At 45.6% G+C, this 21,610-nt stretch overlaps 1 protein-coding gene across 4 annotated transcripts in view; it reads right to left on the bottom strand.

The window, feature by feature from the left end:
* Positions 1–21,610, bottom strand: part of put (activin A receptor type 2 punt) — a 51,646-nt gene that overhangs the window by 12,994 nt on the left and 17,042 nt on the right. For 3 of the 4 annotated variants that reach the window (XM_065448422.2, XM_070536928.1, XM_070536927.1), the window contains exons 4-9: positions 20,218–20,534; positions 17,057–17,224; positions 15,424–15,663; positions 8,698–8,860; positions 6,116–6,246; positions 204–330 (exon numbers count right to left, since the gene is read on the bottom strand). In XM_065448422.2, the coding sequence (XP_065304494.2) occupies positions 204–330; positions 6,116–6,246; positions 8,698–8,860; positions 15,424–15,663; positions 17,057–17,224; positions 20,218–20,534 (1,146 nt within the window). The remainder of the gene's footprint in view (positions 1–203; positions 331–6,115; positions 6,247–8,697; positions 8,861–15,423; positions 15,664–17,056; positions 17,225–20,217; positions 20,535–21,610) is intronic. The other variant, XM_065448423.2, reaches the window with a different exon arrangement.

Below are 21,610 nucleotides of genomic sequence, written 5' to 3'. Positions count from 1 at the left end.
AAGTACAGAAAAAAGTATTTCCTGCAAAGCAAAATGTGTCCGGCACTTCTAAACTTTCTTTAGGTGCCAAGATTGCGACGAACAAGTATTATTCTAAATACAATTGACTTGAAGCTTACTCAGGCCTTGTATTAGTGACTAACAATGTTGATATCATGTTCGTTTATTAGAGGGGTGCAACGTAGTACTGTAGACCAACGGACCTGTGGGAGTGGGCGGAACCGTCTTGTAGAGACACGAGATCCTCTCTTCCACGCAGTAAGCCGACAGCCGGGCCTCTGCGTCGTGGTCCCAGCACTCCTCTATCGTGTCGATAATCACCGCCAAGCCCTGGAATTGAGAACAGTCGAGAACATGGCAGTTGAATGATGAATGGGAAACTAGCCCCAACAGCAAATGCTGTTGAATGTTGACCCTTACGCTCTCTCTCGCAAGGCGATGCCTACGACCTCGCAGAATAACAGGATTATAGAGGACAAAGTGATTATATATAGAGGGATTATATGAGTTCAAAGAGTTCGGTGGTCTCACAGGGAGTCAACCTCGGCATAGCGGTGGGTAGGGTTAATCACAAAGGTTAACATTATCCTTTACATCTCAAGAAGCTTTTTATATAGAAAGATGATATTTGTCGGAATATTGTGCCTGTCCTTTGCGTTGAAAACGTATATTCTCAAAACTTTTAGAGTTTTTTTCAGTGTGAAGCAACAATGATGTCATTACATAACTTTTTCTTTTTTTCTAGAAAATCACTTAGCTATATTTTTTTCTAAAGTTCTTTAAAATAAACCTGTTTGCAACTATAGTCGGGTAAAACTTTAGAAAAAAGGAGAGGCCCCGCCCAGATGACCGAAGTGCGACAGCCAATTGCCTCTGCGACTAAAAGAGTCCCGGTCAAAAACCGTGCTTTTAAAATGCGTAATTCTGGTTATATTAACAAAGACTTTTGTATTTTGATGACTGGTTCAGGAGAGCTCTCACGATTTGAATGCTACAGCACGTCAGATCGTGCGAGAAAAATAACCCCGTGCCTTCTACAACAGTGCGCATCCTCTGCTTTTTAGCTTCATTGCAAGAGACAAAAGAAGAAAGAACAGCTCTGCATGGCTTTCGGGTTGGTTTAGATGTACACGACACATTTACTACTCGTTTCAGGGCTTAAAATGAATCAGTTGCCATTTAACAAGTACTTAGAAACACCATGGAACAAACATGCGGGATGTTTGTTTGCAGTGGTATGCCGTCGCGAAATCTTGCTTTCAGACGAAGCATAACGCAGCGTCAGCGATGCTTGTTGCAATCTTTCGTTGCTGGATCACAGCTCAGAATAAATGCATGCAACAAGGACGGTGCATTGTAAGCTCGCGATAATATTTCCGGCTTGGTAAACCACCACGAAACGTTTGGGGATTCCCTCTGATGAGGAGCAGACGCACGCAACTGACACGGTTCGGCCCAGTTCAAAGTGCGGGCAGCCATCTTCTCCATCATCACCGTCCGTCTAGCTCATGACATAATCTAGAGTGCACGCTCATTGGTGGAGGCTCGTGTGTTTCTGCCTTGGAGGAGTAAACGTGCCTTTTTTTCTAAAGTTGTGCCACACTATAGTACATTCGGAAATAAGATTTCCTGTCATTCAGCTTGATACTATAGACTTTAGTATCAAGCATGCCCTGCGATAGGAAAAAAAAAGTATTTGCTAGACTACCCAAAAACTGCTGCTTTTCCCACAGGGCAGGAAATACAGTAAACCTGGATGTAACGAACCTATATGTAACGAATTCCTGGATTTAACGAAGTTTTTGAATTCCCCAATGCTGCCCCCATTGAAGCCCATGTATTTTCGACCTTGATGTAACGAACGCGTTGCGGAGGTTAGCCTTGATGTAACGAACTCCCAAAGCTGATCAGTCAATACGTTTTGCACTTTTAAGGAAAATTCGGCCGAAGAAATGCTCTAGATTATTGAATATTAATATTGTAAGGAGCCAGCAGCTACGCGAACGCCAGGGATTGCCGCGACCGAGCAAAGTTAGCGATGATGATGATGATGGTGGCAACTAGCGCCGCTCCGTGCCTAACGTAGCAGTCTTTTCAGGCTTTGCTTGTCTAGCGTGACGCCAGGTGGCATTGGTATCGGCAGCTGATTTCTCTTTCAGATTTATTTTGTTTCGTATGGATTTGAGGACAAGCATTCTTATTTAGTGATTTTTATTTGTTTCAACGGCTTAGACGCACTTATGTGTAAGAATTCACTTCAAAAGCAACGCTGATAGCCGGTTCTTTCATTGCCAGGGCGCGGGAAGGGAGAGGGACGATGACGAACGACACTCCATGACGAACGACATGCGTCACTTTTTTTTCTTTCTCTGTGGATGCGTTGCATTCGCCATTTTGAGTGTTGTCCTGCGTTCTGCACGTGTGCGTGTGTCAACTGTGCCCTGGTACTGGTTTGTCCGACTTGTTTTGGAGGTGCTAGGCCTGCCTGTCGGCGTGTAGTCGTGCGTCTCCGCTTCTAACTACGTCGTCGGTTGGTCGTGATGAGTTCTGCTGCCACAAAACGAAAAGTTCTGTCTTTTGAAGACAAACTCGCAATTTTAAATGCTGTCTCCGCGGGCGAGAAGAAGAAGGACGTTGCCGCCCGTTTCAGCATTCCAGCGAGCACACTATCAACGATTTTGAGTGCGGAACACAGCATCAGAAACGCAGTGGAGTCGGGAACAAGCTCGAAGAAAAAAAGACTGAAGCTGTCCACATACACTGATGTGGACAAGGCAGTGTTCACGTGGTTTTTGGACACGAGAGCCAGAAATGTACCCATAAGTGGTGCGATCTTGCAACAGAAGGCAAAGGATTTTGCGTGTATCTTGGGCCATGATGATTTCAAGGCAAGCAACGGGTGGCTGCAGGGATTTAAGAGCCGGCATGGTGTCGTCGGAAGAGTAATCAGCGGCGAATCTGCCTCCGCAGACAGCGATGCTGCTGCTTCGTGGGTGGCTGACGAGCTGCCTGGTATCCTGAGTCGCTTCGAGGCGGCTGATGTCTACAATGCCGACGAGACGGCTCTATTTTATCAGATGCTTCCGGGCCGCACGCTAGCGTTAAAAGGCGATGACTGCCGCGGTGGAAAGCAGAGCAAGCTCCGCATAACGATTCTGCTGTGTGCCAACCTCGACGGCTCAGACAAGCGAGTCCCGCTAGTTGTCGGCAAAAGTGCCCGTCCCAGGTGTTTTAAGGGGACGAAGCGTATGCCCGTGAAGTATGTGGCGAATTCCAAAGCTTGGATGACTCGGCCAATATTTTCTGAGTGGTTGAAGGAATTTAACCAGGACGTCAAGCGGCAAGGCCGTCAAGTTTGCCTACTGCTGGACAATTGCTCGGCGCACCACGTCGAGGGCCTGCAGCTGTCGAACATCGAACTGCATTACTTCCCGGCCAACTGCACGTCTCTAATACAGTCCCTGGACAAAGGGGTCATTAACAGTTTTAAATGCTGTTACCGGCGCCGACTAATCCAGAAGATACTTCTCGACATCCGTCTGGAACGGGAGATGAAGATCGACATTTATCAAGCAGTCGAGATGCTTGCTGCCTCCTGGCAAGAGGTCAGGGCAGAAGTTATCGCGAATTGCTTTTTAAAGGCCGGAATAGCCAAAAACGCACGGGCTGGTGCCGACGAGGAGGAGGAGGAAGACCTTTCTACTCCGTCCGATGTGGCCGAAGCGTGGAACGAGCTATGCACTAACGGTGGTGTACCCGACGACGTTGAACTGACTGACTTTTTGTTTGCCGACAACGCCGCCGTGGCTACAGAAGAAATGTCTGATGCAGCAGTAGCTGAAAGCGTGCAAAATCCCGATGGCGGTGATGATGGTGCCTGTGAGGCATATCCGTGTGACGTGCCTTCTGCAAAGGAGGTGATGAACGCAATGGACGTTATGCGCCGTTTCGTCGGCTCGCTCGACGATGAAGGAGCTCTACACGATTTAGCTTCTTTGGAGCGGTGTGTTGTGCCGTCACTTGTGCCGAAGAAGCAAACGGAAATTACGCAGTTTTTTGGTGTAAAATAAATGCTTGAAGGGTGAGTTCACCTTCGCGGATATATTGAGCTATTTGGTTTCGTTTCTGCATCATTCGTACGATCCTTCACGCGAAACCTGCATGTAACGAAAACCTGTATGTAACGAAAAATTGCGAGCTTTTGTCAACTTCGTTATATCCAGGTTTAACTGTAGTTAAAGGCTATTAGCAAACGATCACTGTTGCCAGCTCTGCAGCTTTGTCAAGCTTACTTCGATAGCATGTACTACGTATTTATGAACACTTTAGCCAAAGTGAAATTTAATTGCAGTTAGCCTTTAGGTTAACTGTGTTAGTTAAGCAACACTTCTGTAATAGTAAAAGAGCCACTTTTACTGTGGCTGGAGACTTTGTATGACGCCAGGAAAATATAAAAATTAATGAACGGTGGTGAAGCCATGATTAATTTCCAGCAGCAGTTTGTTGTGACACCATAAATTTTGACAGCCTCTGCTTGGACATAGTTAAGCGTGCATCGCTAAACAAAAAACTAAATGAGACAAAAGCTCAACTTGGCAAGTTTCAAGAACATTTTCAGCACGAGAACTGCCCAAATACTCAAAAAACTTTGAAATTCTCAACGGATCACACTGATGAACACACCGAAGTTTCAGCACTAAATTCAAGAAAGAGAAGTCCTATCCCAATTTTTTCTCAGTAATCGACTCCTTTCAGCCAAATGGGTGAAAATTAGAGTTTCTGTTTATTGTAAGCAGAAATTCCTTGAGCACATTTATGGGCAAACATAGCAATTGAAGTGTACTAGCTCAATGTCATGGGCTAACTTTGGCAGAGCAAGTCGACAACTGTACAATCACCAGAAAATTTGCATATGAGAATTCGTGTGGAGGTCTAATCCCGCAGAAAATGCTGGGTAAGCGTAAATTTTTTTCACAAGTGGGGAAAAAGCAATGTTTGAAAGGAAAATAAAAAATAAAATAAAATACATACATCAAGGCAGGTAAGTTCGTTGCAAGCCTACCAGGAGTAGCTGAGAGTTGCACCCCACAGGGCTACACTTTTTCTTTCTAGCTGAGATGTGCGAATGAAACACCTTCAAACACGTTTTTTGCAGGCTCAAGCTCAAATTATCCGGGGAAAAAATCAAATAGAGAGAAGCGAGTGACACAGGCAGCATCCTGCACAGCTTGGAAAGAGAACTCGGCAACATTGTTGTGGAGAATAAGCAACAGCAGCAACTGATTAGTGATAACCAGAGCGATAAGCGACAAGCTACAAAGAGGCTGACTATTGTTTGTCTCTTTGTGGCTGATGACATGCGGGCATATATTCAAAATTAACTTCCGAGCTTAAGCGCATAACAGATAACAACACAAAGACAAGTGCATCAGGTTTCCAAGCACACGCTTTGCAAGAAACTATTGTGCCCTCGAATGAATATTCAATAATTTGCACATGTGATAAACTACTTGGTAAGCGCACTACTAAAGAAATGTGCAGAGTTGCTCAAGCAGCTTCTGGTGAAGCAAGTTTGGCAGTCTCCCTCAATGGCTGAAGGGAGTGTTCTTGTTCCCACAATGTTTGATGTGATTCTGCTTAAAAATAAATGTTTGTTTACCCTCGCTCCTGATTACAATTTCTGTAATTGTCCAAACAGTTAAAGTATGGCTTAATCACTTCTTTGCTCGCTGCTGCCTTAGACACAACTGAATAATCACCTAAACTATTCCCACTTTCAAATTTGGTGACGAGCCTTCCCTGCTCAACTACCAACAAATCGGATTGCTGGAACCATCTTTCACTTGTTATTTATACTGCGTGTGCAAAGTTTCATTTTTTTCGCCTTAATGTCACCTAAACAATACTTTCTTAATACTTCTTGAAGTAAGTCACTCTGTAAAATCTAAATCTGCAAAATAAGTAAATAATAATTATTTAAAGAAATTACCCCCGGGGGAAACACATTTTTTGCAAACAACCCAAAGTCTTAAACCTAAAGTCTTAACCCAAACAACCCCAAACACCCAACAACCCCAAAGTCTCAGAGGCTGCCCATATCTGCCCTACAACCGACCTGGTGTTTCCTCCAGTGGTCTCGGATGCGTGGCCGCACCTTCTTGTGCACCACGGCTTCCTGCATGTCCTCCAGGGACGGGTGCTGGCCCACTTCTTCCTCAAAGGGGAGCATGTACTCCTCCACTGGACCTGCAGGGGTCACACGCGCACATTTTGTCCACACTTCTATTTCATTGCGAAGTTCGGCCACATTAGGACAACAGTTCTCAAGCCGGTTAGGCAGGCGAGTACTCCAGGGTAACCTCGAGAAAACGGAGAAATGTTTAGTTTATTGAACAGGAGATTCGCTTGCCGAGATCCAATTCGTAGTGTTTCCATAAATAGGTAACTATCAGGAAAGGAATGTAGCCGCTAGTTTTCGTTAAATAATATGTAAAATTACAGGGCAGCTCTGTGACAGTTAGCGTATTTGCATGATTCTACCACGCTGCCGATTGCAACGCGCAGTTATTTTACCACCCAAGTATCCCCCAAAATAACTTGGCGCCTGTTAAGAGAGCGACATCACGAGACGAAACCTGAGTCGAGGCACAACATGTCGAAGCAATCTTAAGGAACGTACAGAAGCACACAGACAAGCACACAGCTGAATCTTGGCGGGCAGTCGCTATCGAAGTCTGACGACACCTCCTTTTCGCTGTCTGCCGACCACAGAAAGTCATCTTCAGATTTATGTCTCGGGAATGCCTAACACGCGACCCTGCCCGGTTACCCTGTTATTCTTCCAGAATTATCACCTTACGCTTGAAGAGTGCCTCGTAATCAAAAAAGTATTTTTTCTTCCCCCACCTTGTCACTGGACTATGTTTACAAAAGGCAGTAGAGGAGAAGCGCTATGACAGGTGTACAGCGAACTGGAAATTGGCGACCACAAACCAAGGTGTAAAGCAACGACATCTGTTTGATAGCAGTGGGGCTAGCATTGTTTTTGATTTTGAGTAGAAATAGTTACGACTGTAACACACACGTGAATTTCACCGCACTTCTTATTAATAAAAAATGCACGTTAGAATCATGCAAATAGTGTATACAAACAATTTAGCTTGCACTTTCTACTCACCATGCATAAAAATATGCGTCATAGCTAGCTTGCTTGACTGTTCGGCAGCAGTTTCTTTTTATGGATGGCTCTGTTCATACCAAGCAGGCTCACTAAGCAGTATTTTATTGATGGAATTTATTTATTGATTGCACGGTTGATTTGTGGAGCGCCGAAGCAACAAGGGGGACATTGTAGTTTGAAAAGCTTAGAATAAATTTTTGGCCACCTTGGTTTCTCTGGTGCATGCGCTGGCAAAAGAGAAGTATCTGGTCAATATCTGACACACCAAAATGCGACTGCAGCAGTGGCTGGGAATTTAACCCTTGACCTTGTGCTTAGCAGAACGCCATGTCTTCAAGGTGGTATTCAGAAGGAGGAAAAATGTTTCACTTCGCAGCAGGAAGTGTGCATCATGTGGGGTGGGGGGGGGGGAGAAGAAGAAGAAGAAGAAGAAGAGAGAGAGAGAGAGAAACATCACACCTTTCTGGGGTCAGAGCGTTGTAGTAGACGTTTCTTAAGAATGGGACACTTTTTATTGCGCCGATACAAAACACCCCCACTTGGCAGGCCAAAGAGTGGGGTCTTGTCGATTAGTCTAGCAACCTTCCCGCTGCGCTTGCCAGCGGCATAAAAATCACCACTGCCTTCCTGGGTGCCTGGCGGTACTGTTCACTTTGCAGTAATTGTTTTTCACAGACACGTCGCATCTCAGCGATGAATCCGCTCAAGTTTTTCACCTCACCTGTGGAGGAATTCCCGTGTCCTTGGGACAGCATACCCATACCACATGTGTGCTCAACTGAATTGAATGACTGTCACTTTTTTTTTTTTCTTATTATGATGAGCTGACTCGGTCATGGATAGTTCGCAATTTTCTGAATGGCCTGTTGTGTTCCGAGGAAACAGATTTCTTTTTTTTTTCTTTTTACAATTTAGATGACTGTAAATACTTTATCATCATTTCTTTTATTTAATTAGACATTCAACACAATTTGCAGTCTTATCTCAGTGTTGTAACCATGTTATTAAAGTAGTATTACGTAAAATAACTTCAGCTGTATTAGTAGTAAACTATAATTTTACAACACCAAAACAGATGGCGCAATCATGATAGAAAGCTTGGTAAGCCAGAAAAGATACAAAAATGAAATATGATGGCAATGCTGCCTTGAAGTTGCCATACCACGTCGCCCTGACGTTGCGGTATCGGTAAAGATAAAAATCCAAAGACTCAACTTATGATGCCTCGAGAACTTTCACTGTGCCAAAACAGCCCAAATACAACAAAGTATTTCGAAATTGACGACACCACACTGATGTACCAGCACTGGGATTTTGGCACAAGATTAAGAAAACATGAAGTTCGGCCTTCATTTTCTCCTCCACAAGAAATTAACAAAAATGAGAGTTTCAAAAGACTGCTGCTTCAGTTTAAGCCCGCTTACTGTACCTCTTTAGTGTCGTTCTAGTAGACGAGCAGGCAGACGTAGAAACCGCCCCGCAAAAGAATGATGCCGAAAACGAGAGAAAAGACTTGCCGTCCTGGGCAGAGCAGCGCGAGATGAGCTCCCACAGGACCAGGCCGCAGGCGTACATGTCGATGCGCAGGAACTGGTCCTGGTTGAAGCTGATGGCGCCCTCCAGCACCTCGGGGGCCATGTAACGGCGGGTGCCCACCTGTGCGAGAAGAGCCGCTGCGGCCTTTCCCCGAACATTTCTCCATGAGGGCACACGTGTTTACCAACAGTATGTTTCCACAAGCAATCTCTATGATGCATGGCAGGCAATGACTGCATATCTGACAAGGACAGTGGTCAAGTGCCCCACTCATTTTTAGTCAGCAGCACTGAGTGATAAATGACAGTATGAATGCGATAAAGTAAGGGTGAAATAAATCTAACTGTGGCAGCCATAGCACACGTGAAACACCCAAAGTAATGCTATGTACGTCAATCACAGAGCCAGAGTTCTCCGGCTAAATCGCTACCATCCACACTCACCAATGAGTCCCTCAGTTAAAGCTTGTGCCTGCGCACCTACACATGACAGTGCGGGACAGATCACACGCCAGTTGATTCCGGATATATCGAACTTAGATCTATCAAATCGTTGTCTATACAGAACAGCTGCGAACTCCCACAAAAATACCATGCAGAAGAATAGCCATGTACCACAGCATTCGATATAGTGAACGCCGTGCCAGACCCCTGCAATTGCTCTTCTCCTAACGGCAAGGAGATTGCTTCGATTGGGTCATCGGAAATATTTCATACCGACAAATTTGAAGCGGCACAGTTTTGGCAGACGCTGTCAAACAAGCGGTTGAATCTTAAGGGCAGTACATGCCATAGAGGAAAACTGGGCAGGGTGCTCTCACTTTTGCTCGCTGCACATATGAAAGGTCGATGCAAACTGCGACCATTCATTATTGGCAAGAGCAGATCGCCACTCCACTTCAAAAACGCGAAAGGCCTACCGGTCCAATGTGCGTTCCACAAGAAAGCTTGGATGGCACTCAATCCCATGCCTGCGCTGAGTAGTGCAGGCATGGAATGCCAAACTGTAGATGATGCTCTGCCAAGGGGGGGTCTTTTTTTCTTTCTTTTTTGAGGCAAGGGCTTTCCACTAACAGTATTTCAGGATTTTGCAAGCAGCCATAATGAATTCAACTCCAACCTCCAATCTCCATATGTGTTCGACACAGCCTAGCAGAAGCAAATTGATAAGATTCCACTTCTCACGACCTCAAGACACTGTCCGAGAGGTGTGGAGATCTCAGACAAGATTCAGGTAGGCATATTTTATATTTTGAATTGTTGCTATATCGAACTCTTTCGGGGTCCCCGTCGAGCTCAATATGCCCGGGATACACTGTACACTGCTCATTTGTTCCTAATGCTTCGTTTGTGCTTTTCCTATAACACTATAATGCATGCAATGTAATCAACTTACTAACGTTGTGAACACACTATGATATGAAGATTGTTTTATAGTAAAGGTGTACAGTGGCTGACCTATAATATGGACGTGCTCAACTATTCAGAGAGCTTCACGGCAACCTCCCTAGCTCCATAGGCGACTGACGAGGATGACTTTAAAACATGATGCTTGATAAATCAGGCTCTGCCTGCATCATCATCATCATCATCATCATCAGCCTGGTTGCGCCCACTGCAGGGCAAAGGCCTCTCCCATGCTTCTCCAACAACCCCGGTCATGTACTAATTGTGGCCATGCCGTGCCTGCAAACTTCTTAATCTCATCCGCCCACCTAACTTTCTGCCGCCCCCTGCTACGCTTCCCTTCCCTTGGGATCCAGTCCGTAACCCTTAATGACCATCGGTTATCTTCCCTCCTCATTACATGTCCTGCCCATGCCCATTTCTTTTTCTTGATTTCAACTAAGATGTCATTAACTCGCGTTTGTTCCCTCACCCAATCTGCTCTTTTCTTATCCCTTAACGTTACACCTATCATTCTTCTTTCCATAGCTCGTTGTGTCGTCCTCAATTTGAGTAGAACCGTTTTCGTAAGCTTCCAGGTTTCTGCCCCGTAGGTGAGTACTGGTAAGACACAGCTATTATATACTTTTCTCTTGAGGGATAATGGCAACCTGCTGTTCATGATTTGGGAATGCCTGCCAAACGCACCCCAGCCCATTCTTATTCTTCTGATTATTTCCGTCTCATGATCCGGATCCGCCGTCACTACCTGCCCTAAGTAGATGTATTCCCTTACGACTTCCAGTGCCTCGCTGCCTATTGTAAAGTGCTGTTCTCTCCCGAGACTGTTAAGCATTACTTTAGTTTTCTGCAGAATAATTTTTAGACCCACTCTTCTGCTTTGCCTCTCCAGGTCAGTGAGTATGTATTGCAATTGGACCCCTGAGTTACTAAGCAAGGCAATATCATCAGCGAATCGCAAGTTACTAAGGTATTCTCCATTAACTTTTATCCCCAATTCTTCCCAATCCAGGTCTCTGAATACCTCCTGTAAACACGCTGTGAATAGCATTGGAGATATCGTATCTCCCTGCCTGACGCCTTTCTTTATTGGGATTTTGTTGCTTGCTTTATGGAGGACTACGGTGGCTGTGGAGCCGCTATAGATAGCCGCTATAGATATAGATAGCCGCTATAGCCGCTATAGCCGCTATAGCCGCTATAGATAGCCGCTATAGCCGCTTCCAGTATTTTTACATATGGCTCATCTACACCCTGATTCCTTAATGCCTCCATGACTGCTGAGGTTTCGACTGAATCAAACGCTTTCTCGTAATCAATGAAAGCTATATATAAGGGTTGGTTATATTCTGCACATTTCTCTATCACTTGATTGATAGTGTGAATATGGTCTATTGTTGAGTAGCCTTTACGGAATCCTGCCTGGTCCTTTGGTTGACAGAAGTCTAAGGTGTTCCTGATTCTATTTGCAATTACCTTAGTAAATACTTTGTATGCAACGGACAGTAAGCTGATCGGTCTATAATTTTTCAAGTCTTTCAAGTCTGCCTGCATGACCGTGTGATTATCTGGCCACAGAGTGGAGCAGAAAGAGTGATACTGATGTTTTGATTAGGTCATACTAGAATGGGGGAGTGGCGTCCAGTGGGCACTGCGGAAGGCACCAGGAGTAATGCAAAAAAATACTGAAATTGCGGTGTCGCTGGCGTCGCCTTATTCTGAAGCTCTGGCTCTTCCGGCTTCTCTCATTGGCTGCACTGAGCTCATCGGGCGAGCCATTGTCGTCTGCTCAACATGCCGGTGTCTTCTCGACGCACTGTCATTCTTGCCTTGTTTTCATAGTCTTTTTTTCTCCCCTTTCTTTAGGGCACGCCAGTGGGGAATAAAATCACTGTTTTCGCCACACTGTGTGAGTTTCACATTAGTGATTATTCGCCATGGTACAGGCAGGATGCTCATCACTTCCATTCAACGGTGCTGTCCGTACAACACATACGCGCCTCTACTTTCTCTAGAAGGATGAGCAAACCTCGCCGAAGACACTACTGTTTCGCACCAAGTACCAAAACTAGATACAGCAGAGGGAAATGACTGTCCATGCAGCTGTAGAAGGCTATCCGATGTGACATGCGTCCGGCCGGTGCACAGGTTCGTTCATTTAGAAGAATGTCACGGTGGCTCCACCAACACTTCAAAAAAAAAAAAAAAGGGGGGGGGGGAAAAAGAGAAAGAAGCCTCAGCGCAGAGCTTGCACTGGATCCACTCCCATATATACTACACTCTAGTATTGATAGGTACTTCTCCATGCGCTGTCGGCCACGTCGCTGCCACCTGCTTGAAACAGAAACTAGCAAAGTGTAGTAGATCTAGTAGCCGCAGAACCTGCCAAACCACAAGACAAGCCAAGCTGACAAGCTGTTAAGGCCGCATTTGGGGAGTTTGCGATTTGCCATGAGAGTTCTGTGCATCCAGCGTTTACTCCCGCCGGTGTTAAATAGCAACATGGTTTCTGGCAACTTCTTTGATTGCAATTACGAATAATCAAACAGCTTCAAGTGGTGACAATTCCACCTTTCATGTCTCACTGACGAGGGCGATGATTAAGTGAAGGGAGTGCTAGAGAATTACTGTTGTGAGGAAACCTATGATCATTTGGCTATTGGAGTGTGTTTGACCTCTGTTTAAATTGCCAGGGAAGGAGATTTGTGTTGACTGTGCTTGCCTATCTGCAGCGACAGCATGACAATGGTCGAAATACAGACTTATCAAGTCACATGCAAGTGCATGTGAGCAAACAACATGTTATCAAGCTTTCTTCTTGCCCGTTTGAGGAATATCTCCACTTATCTTCTGCCAAATTTGATATTTTAGACTTCCTATTATCCCGACTTTCTTGGCAGTCACTGTCAAGTCCAAACAATTGGTCAGCGATTGTAAAGAGCTATTGATTATTTCAAAACTGTTTGATATTCACTTCCTTTCTGGCACTATTCAATTCATATTCGATTTGGTTCCAAGATTATAATTTGCCCACTGCTAATACGTATTTGCCTCCATACTGTTTCATGACTCTCCGCAGAGTGTTTTGTATAATACAGCAGACTTCCATTCATTTGACTCCGGTTAATTTGATTTTTCCGTTAATTCGATATGGACCAAAGGTCCCGACCGGTGCCCGTGCATTCCTATGGGCCCGAACTTTCATTACTTCAATCCTAAAATCGGCCTTTGACAGATAATTTGGACTTGACCAGTCAGCACACATGTAAATGACCAATGGTGACCCCTCTAGAGGCAGCATCTGTCTCGGCGGAGCTTAGGGGACTATGAATGTATTGAACATGCCTCATCTGTTGAAAACGCCTATTTTCGGCCTGCCCCAGAAAGATTTTCAAGCAATAGCCGTAGGTCACAATGTCTGATTATGGTATTTACCCGATTCTAATGTGCGGCTTTTTTTTTTTTTTCGAGAAAATTGAACCGAAATTGCCTGCATGGTGATATCAAACACAAAACTAAAACCACCTTCGCGGCTTTCATATGCTTTACTGCATAACACAGGTGCATTGCGACGAAGCTGACTTAAAAAACAAAAACAAAGAGTGCCTTTGAGGCGCAACACATATTAGACCCTTGCCCATTTCCCAGGTAAATATTGTGAGCGCGTCAGAGTTCTACTTTGTTTAGGAGCTTCACTATGATTTCTACATTATTTTTCTACTTTGGACACAGAAAGTGGGCGTGCATTCCGATTCAGGGGCATGTTAGAATCGGGCAAATACTGCCAAAAGAATCAGCGGTGTACTCTGCATCTTGTTTATTTCAACCTGTGGGATAATTCGATCAATTTTATTGGTACCTTCAGGGGGTGAATTAACACAAGTCGACTGCTGAACGGATGCTATTTACTGGATGTTTCATTCATTTGTTTATTTGAAAAATACCTCGCAGGCACCATTCGGGGCACTGAGTTGACGAGGCCTCACAAAAGCAAAATCAGAGAATGCAAAAAAATTCAAAACATATATTAGAGCCCTAATGCCGAACAAACAAAACAAAATATAAGCATTCAAAGGTTCTGAGCATAACTAGCAAATGCAGGAAATTAAAACATTTGAGTGTTTACATTACAGTCGCCGACTGATTTTTTGGACAATCCTTGAGCCAACTCCTTCGAGAGCACCATGCACCGACTCTGAGCGATGCATGGTTCGACTTGCTGAACGCCATTTTTGTTTTTAACGGAGTTTTCTCGCTGCCCCACGAAGTGGCGCTACTGCAAATCCCCACTCATCATCATCGTTTCTGCCTGGTTCGTGGCTACAGCAGTTCCGGGCTCAGCTTTGTAAGCCATGTCATGACACTCCAGCAGCTGATTTGTTTCTTTCTTCGTGCACGACACTGCGAATATAGGCCACATTTTTCGTTTGTGCGACTGGTGTCGGTGTGACGGTGTGATGATGTTTGCTTTGTGTACTGTGTCGAGGTTGCGGTGATTTAACGCGGCATACGGAAACAACGTGTCAAATGTCTAATGGTGCTGACAGTGCCCGCGCAGACTGTGCTGGGGAATGCCGGCGCAGTGACTGTGCTTTCAGCCGCCTATAGCGACCGTACGACCCTCTCCAAGATTCAGGCTTACCTGATTGCACGTAAAAGGAACAGCATGCAATGGCGCATTCACTATTTCTTCAAGCCTACTGCCGAGCCCGAATAAGTGCATGGAAATGAAGGATTTCCTTTTTTTTTTTCTTAATCTCCTTTTTCGGACACCCATTTATTCGAACATTTCCACAGTCCCCATGAGGTCCGAATAAACGGTCGGCGACTGTATTGTCATCATAATCCTATTTTATGTCTAATGCAGGACAGAAGGCTCTCCCAGTGATCTCCAATTACCTCTGCCTTGGGCCAACTTACACCATCCTACGCCTGCATTTCACCCCACCACGTAATCTTCGGTTATCCTAGACTACACTTCACCTCCTTCGGAATAAACTAGCTGCTCTATGCCAGAACTTGACCTACCGAGCTCCATTCCGTACTGTTAAGGAAGGCATGGGCCTTTCTACAATTTTCTGCATATGTGGGTACTAGTAAAATTTAACGATTGTACACTGAACAACAGCGGTAAGCTGACGATCACGACTTGGCACGTTCTCCACCCCAATCTGCGGAAAAATCGACAGACAAAAATTCAAGCACGCGCGTTCGATTTCTGCACCCACTCCTGCGGCACCTGGCAATTCAGTGGTGAGCATGAGCCATGAGCAAACGCGCTAGCAGCAGAGGAGCAATCACCTGTCCGTGTGCCTGCCTTGGCGACACCCCGCTGGGGAAGCCCAGGGCGAGGCCGAAGTCAGCGATGCAGGCCGTCATGTCAGCCTTGAGCAGCACATTCTTGCTCTTGAAGTCGCGGTGTGCCAGCGGGGGCTTGTAGCCTTCCAGCTTGTTGGCCGGTCGCTCCCCATGCATGTGGGCCAGTCCCAGGGCGATGCCCTCGCTTATCTTCAGCACCTCGCCCCAGCTCACCAGGTGAGCCTGCGCGAACAACACCACACTTGCGACACACTCGACGCAGCATACACTAAAATGGGGCTGAGCTGGGGTGGTGTAACGGTTCTATTCCGATGCTATTCCTTTTTGTGCTTTATCCGTGGTCTGAGTGGCATTCTGCCCACATTATCAGTGACACCGGCTAGCCATGAATCGTGGATGATAAAGAAGGAGTAGGATCTAGCAAAAGGAGTCCTTACATTATGCCAGCCCAGCATTTCGTAATGTTCTTTTCCCTTGCCCAATTGTCTTGCCCTCTGCTACTAAAATTCTTTAAAGTTTCCTTAGGCAACTGCACATTTTATCAAATACATTACACTATATTGTGGAATCGCAAAAGGCGGCAAAGTCTTGACGAAGCTCATTAAGTAGGGTTGTGCAATTATAGCAATTACTGTCGTATTTGACTCAATTAGGGCAGCTTGCAGCAGAAAACCAGTGGAATAGGAAGTAATGAGGAAAGAATTGCGGATACACCCCAATCAGCTTGTTGTCTGGAGCTAGGCAACAAGCAGACGCAGTGAACTGCACCAGGGACGTCTTGGTTCTTCTCCCCCACCCCGTCCACGTAACATCTGGCAACAATGCGAGTTTTCAAGTTTTTTCTTATACTACATCTACACACACTTCAAGTGCTTAATTTTGCACCATGCATCTCTAGCATCAACTTCTTTATGTGCTTTATTTTACCGTAGTTAGCCTCTGAACTAAACAATGTACATCACAGTGCTCCCTCTTGTTCACAAACGTGCATCTCTCCTGTACGAAGAAAACACAGAAAGGGTAAGCTGTCTCACAGCCCAAAAGTTGTTGCTACAAACAAAAAAAGAAGCAACTAGCCCAAGGTTCAATCCATTCCTAACTACAGTCAATCTGTTCCCAGGTAATGTGCTGCAATACCGTAAGCTTCCGGTACCAGGAAGGCCTTAGCCCACATTACTCACATGCTCCATGTGCACATGTCACACAAGTCACACAAGTTGACAAAGGAGCTTCGACATACACATGCAAAAATGTAAATGACAAGCTTCCGAAAAAGTGGCCGGGTGTTGTTACAAAGCTCTTCAAGCCAACTTGAATCATGTATAGCTCAATGAAATTGGAAATTTTGAAAGACACCTCAACCGACACTGCTAGATGTTAAAAAGCAAGAAGCCTCTTCGAGCGCAATTGCCGAACATTCCATGTCGACAGAGCATGGTATTGACTGGAGAAGGGCACATGTGATAGCCACTGAAAAAAATCCAACTCAAGTCGTTACCAATTCAAACGAATGAAGCCACGCTGAACTGTAATCGTTGCAGCCTCCGTTCTCTTTATGCTCACTTCCTCCACCATCTGTTGATGTGTACAAACTGGCTTTACAGAAGCACCCTACCTTGAGGTGGTCGGAGAGTGATCCTCTCTCGTGGTACTCGGTGACCAGCCAGTACTCGGTGTGATTCAGGTCGCCATGCTTCGTGGAGCCGAGGAATGCCAGCAGGTTCTCGTGCTTCATCTGGGGCATCTTGAAGATCTCCTTCTCTACCATCCATGAGCTCTTGTCCTGCGCAACGTTTAAGGACATCTGAAGTCGTCACCACTGCTTAACTGATGGAGCGATAGCAATTGGAAAGAGCCACTTAACCCTTCCAGTGTCGAGTTTTCTCGAAGGTGATGCACCCCCCTCCAGGTTTTTTTTTTTTTCCTCAGACGTTATAAAGCAAACACAATATTCTATTTTTGGTTATGCAAAAATGAAAAAAAATGACACAGATAATGGCAAATGCTCTCTTGGTGTGGTCCTCGCGTTCCTATCTGACAAATGAGGGTCAAAAGGAGTGTGGTGGAACAGAAATGTGCCAGTATATCAGTGGAACTGAAAGGGTTAAGGTAGTTCACTGACAGAAATGTAAAGTAGGTGTTCTGGCTGCAGGTGATGCTATAAAACAAAACAAAACAGTCCTCAAATCTTGGAACCTAGAGGATTTTCACATGCTCAGAGTTCGTAACAGCTAATGTGAGAACAAGAGACATGGCAACAGCTTTTTAAGGTCTTCCAAGGCACTAGCAAAGCATTTTTGTTCTGCTTGACAATGACAAACTGCTCCATGACACAAATGTCACCAGCCTATCCATGTTGTCCTGCACTGAAAGGTTTCTCCCGATGATCTCCACTTCCTTTTTGTGTCGTATCAGGCCGACACCGTTATAGACTTGCAAGTTATCCAGTCTCAACACGCCACATAATCCTCTGCACTTCTCTTCCCTGGGCACCCATTCTGTTACTCCAATGAACCACTGGTTAACTAAATGGCAAATTGGGTGAGCTATTTACTGGTTATCTGTATCAGCACTGCATGGCCTGCCACCTCCTTTCACTCCAGACTACTCTTGAACATGAATTCCAACTCCAGAATTTGTCTTGTATGAGGCCTGTATGCAGCCGGGCTTCTCTCCTGCGCTTCTTACTAGGCACACTGTGCAATTCGACAACGTTGCCACAAATTCCATGCGTGGTGAGCATGCAAATATATATTCAGACAAGACTGTCTGAATATATATGAAACGGGTTCATTTTTTCCCCCCTGTCACTGAACAGTGGAACACACCTGGTGACCTAGGTTTGTGTTCAAAAAGTGCGTACCCAGTGACCCAATTTGGTCTCGAAACCGGTTCCCTCAGCCCAGCAGCCCGATTGCTCTACCCATTAGACCACGAACTACTCAGTGACCCACGTCGGCAGGAAAATGGTTAGCACGCACGCACGCACACACACACACGCGCGCGCGTGCACATACACACGCACACAGAGAGAGAGATAGACAGGAAGGCGCTTAGAGTATCCTAAGAATACTAATCGCATTAAAGGAAATCAAGGATTCTAAGAACCAAAGCAACATTCCATGTGATAGGGAAGACAGAAAGGGTTTTGTAGTTAAGGTGCACATATTACCAGTTGGGTGTTCCCTTTAAAAGTGGACCATACTACGCACAGTATCACTGTTTACCTTGATGACTTCTACATTCAAGAAGAAAGTAATCATGGTTACTTTCTGCCATTCTCCTGGTTGAACAGTTCTTAAATGTGACAAATGAACTTGCATAATCATAATCAATAAGGTCACAAACACCTGAGCTAAATACAGTCAAACCTCAATATAACGAAGCCGGAAAAACCTGTGCTTTACTTCGTTATAACTTAAATATCACTAAAACTGAAAATTTACCTTTTAAGCAAAAAGCAGTCGCCAACTAATTTTTTAAAGTTATTGTTATATACAGAAGGGGCTTTAAAAATGTCCAAAATCAGGCAATCTGAAGAACTATTCTCCACAACAAACAAAAAAGTCAATTTTGTTGAATGTGAAAGTCGGTGGCCACTTTGGTGCCGCGCTTCCAAAGTCATCTCTTCACACCGGCCACATGTCACATGGAAAGCACAAAAAGAAATGCATCCAACGTACTGTGGTGACCGGTGCAAGCAACGCTTTTACGTCCCTTCCATCACCACGACTTGCCAACATAATCTCATCTGTTGCCCAGAATGGTACGACACCAAATGCCGGGTTCACAGAACTGAACCGCTCTCAACACAGTTCGATCAGTGCTGCGCCAAAACCCACAGCGCAGTGAAAAAAAGGTTCGCTTTACTATTGCATGGACGTTAGGCAGCAACCTGAATTATGGCTACCTTGTTCACGGCTGGCACATTTTCTGTCTAACGCCATTATGCGCGCATTATGTACAAAAAATTGAAAAAGATCAGGTACAGCGTCGGCAATTTCGGTCACTGTTATGTGCTGGTTCAACTGAAGAACTACAATTCGGTTTTATCATAAAAACGCCTATACGATTTTATGGAGCAGGTAGCAGGTAAGTGTGAGTAGTTCTGAAAAGTGGGTTGGCTATCTATATCCAAAATATGTTGCAAGAGCTGTGCACACACTGAAAGCACTTTTATTTGCGGTATGTTAGTTTCAATCTTTAAACCGCTTTCAACGGGAATTTGGCGCTTTCTTTACCAGGCTCGGGACAGCTTCTTCCGACTTCAAGATCACGGTGAGCTAGCTCTCAAGTATCCTTAAACGAGTGGCAACATTCTTTCTTCTATTGATCAAGGTCTGTTGAGATCACTTGCAAGACAATAACCTTGTCCTGAGGGCAGCGCATCTAGCACTGTCGCCTCTGTGGAAACTACCCCTATTCACGCGCTTGTTGCCACACGTGGTGATGAGCACTGGCAACAACAGAAACATGAAATTGTGCATCGCTGAAAGCCACATGTGAAATACGGAATATGCTTCACCCGCATTATCAATGGGATCAGCTGGCCGTGAATGGTGGATGATAATAGCGGCAAGGAATCAAGCAGAAGGCATCGCTGTAAAATTGCAGTCCATGCTTCTAGGACCTTTGCTGCGATAAAAGGCCAATTGTCCTGTCTGCTCTCAGCACACTAAAGAGCCTGGTGTTTTTCACCTAAAAGGAAACAGCTGCAGAGGAGGCTCTAGGTCGCACAGTAACAGGCTCTACAATGCTCAATCGTCAAGGTGGTACCTGGGGTGGAAAGATTTTGACCGCGACAAATTGCAGTCCCCAGCGGGCCTTCCAGACGGCTCCGAAGCGGCCCTGCGCCTTGACCTCCATCAGCTGGATGGCCTTGGGTGCAAGGGCGGGCGAGGGCAGCGGGGTGGGCTCAGCCGTGGGCACCTCGGCAAAGTGACCCTGCCGCTGCTTGCGCCGCTGCTGCCAGCACAGCCCCACCAGCGCCCCTGCCAGGGCCACCAGGGGCACCAGGCAATAGGCCACCACCGTCTCGGTCCGGTAGCTGCCCCGAGGGGCCAGTTGCACAGGCGGGGACAGTTTCGTCGATGCTGCACCACAGCAGAAGACCGAATGTCACACTTGCGCGTTATCGCCACTGTCATCACTCCTAGTGATCTCTACTTCGTTTTCGTCTGGCATCAGCCCGACCCTGTCCCATGCCTGTAAGTTTTCTAATCTCACCACGCCAGGTAATCCTCTGCATTTCTCTTCCATGGGCACCCATTCTGTCACTTCAATGGAACACTTGTTATCTAAATTGAGAAGTGGGCAAGTTATCTACTCAGGCATTACATGGTCTGCCCAATTCCACTTGTCCCTCTCAATCTTAATTAGAATTATCAGCTGCCAGAGTTTGCCCTCTAATCCATATTTTTAGTTGACTAACATCATAATGGAGCTATAACACTGGTTACATATAGTATAGCACAAAGGAGCTGAAGGTACGATCCTAGACTGGCCGAGAATGTGCCTGCCCTGACTTGCACGTTCGTGGCACAGGACGAGACAAGGACCCCGCGCAAAACTAACACCACAAAGCACCCATTTACCTCCCGGTTTCGCCCTCCTTGTTCTGTTAACAAGATTCACTCACAGTTCTAAGAATATTTCCAAACACACCACAGAGCTAATTTTGGCCTGTTTGATGCAAACTTTGGTGAAGAAAGAAACAGTACCATAGAACAGGCACTGCCCCAGACAAAACATGCGAGTGCTCCACAGAGCAATTGATTGACTGATTAACTGATTGGGTTTAGCATCCTAAAGCCCCACTGGGGCTATAGCGGGGTGTGGTAGTAGAGCACTCTAGAATAATTGCGACCACCTGGGGTTCTTCAATGCAGAGCTGAATCCAAGTTCTGTTCCACATTGTGTGAGCCCACATTGTATCGTGTGAATCCAAGTTCGTAAGTGTTTTTGCAATCTGCCCCAATGAGAATGTGGCCACAGTGGCCAACCTAATGGTCAGCAGCAAAAACCTCGTAGCCACCGGTCCACCAGTGCAGGCATACGCAATCCAACTGATTAATTCCAGAGATTCTTGTAAGAGAAGTTCTAGCACTGACAGACACGAACACAAGAAAGGGCACAGGCAGACCTGCCAAGCTGAGAATAAAAAAAAAAA

This window comes from Dermacentor albipictus, chromosome 4 (genome assembly GCF_038994185.2).
Source record: "Dermacentor albipictus isolate Rhodes 1998 colony chromosome 4, USDA_Dalb.pri_finalv2, whole genome shotgun sequence".
NCBI lineage: Eukaryota > Metazoa > Arthropoda > Arachnida > Ixodida > Ixodidae > Dermacentor > Dermacentor albipictus.
Note: the sequence above shows the minus strand (reverse complement) of the source record. Positions and strands in the feature narration are given on the sequence as shown.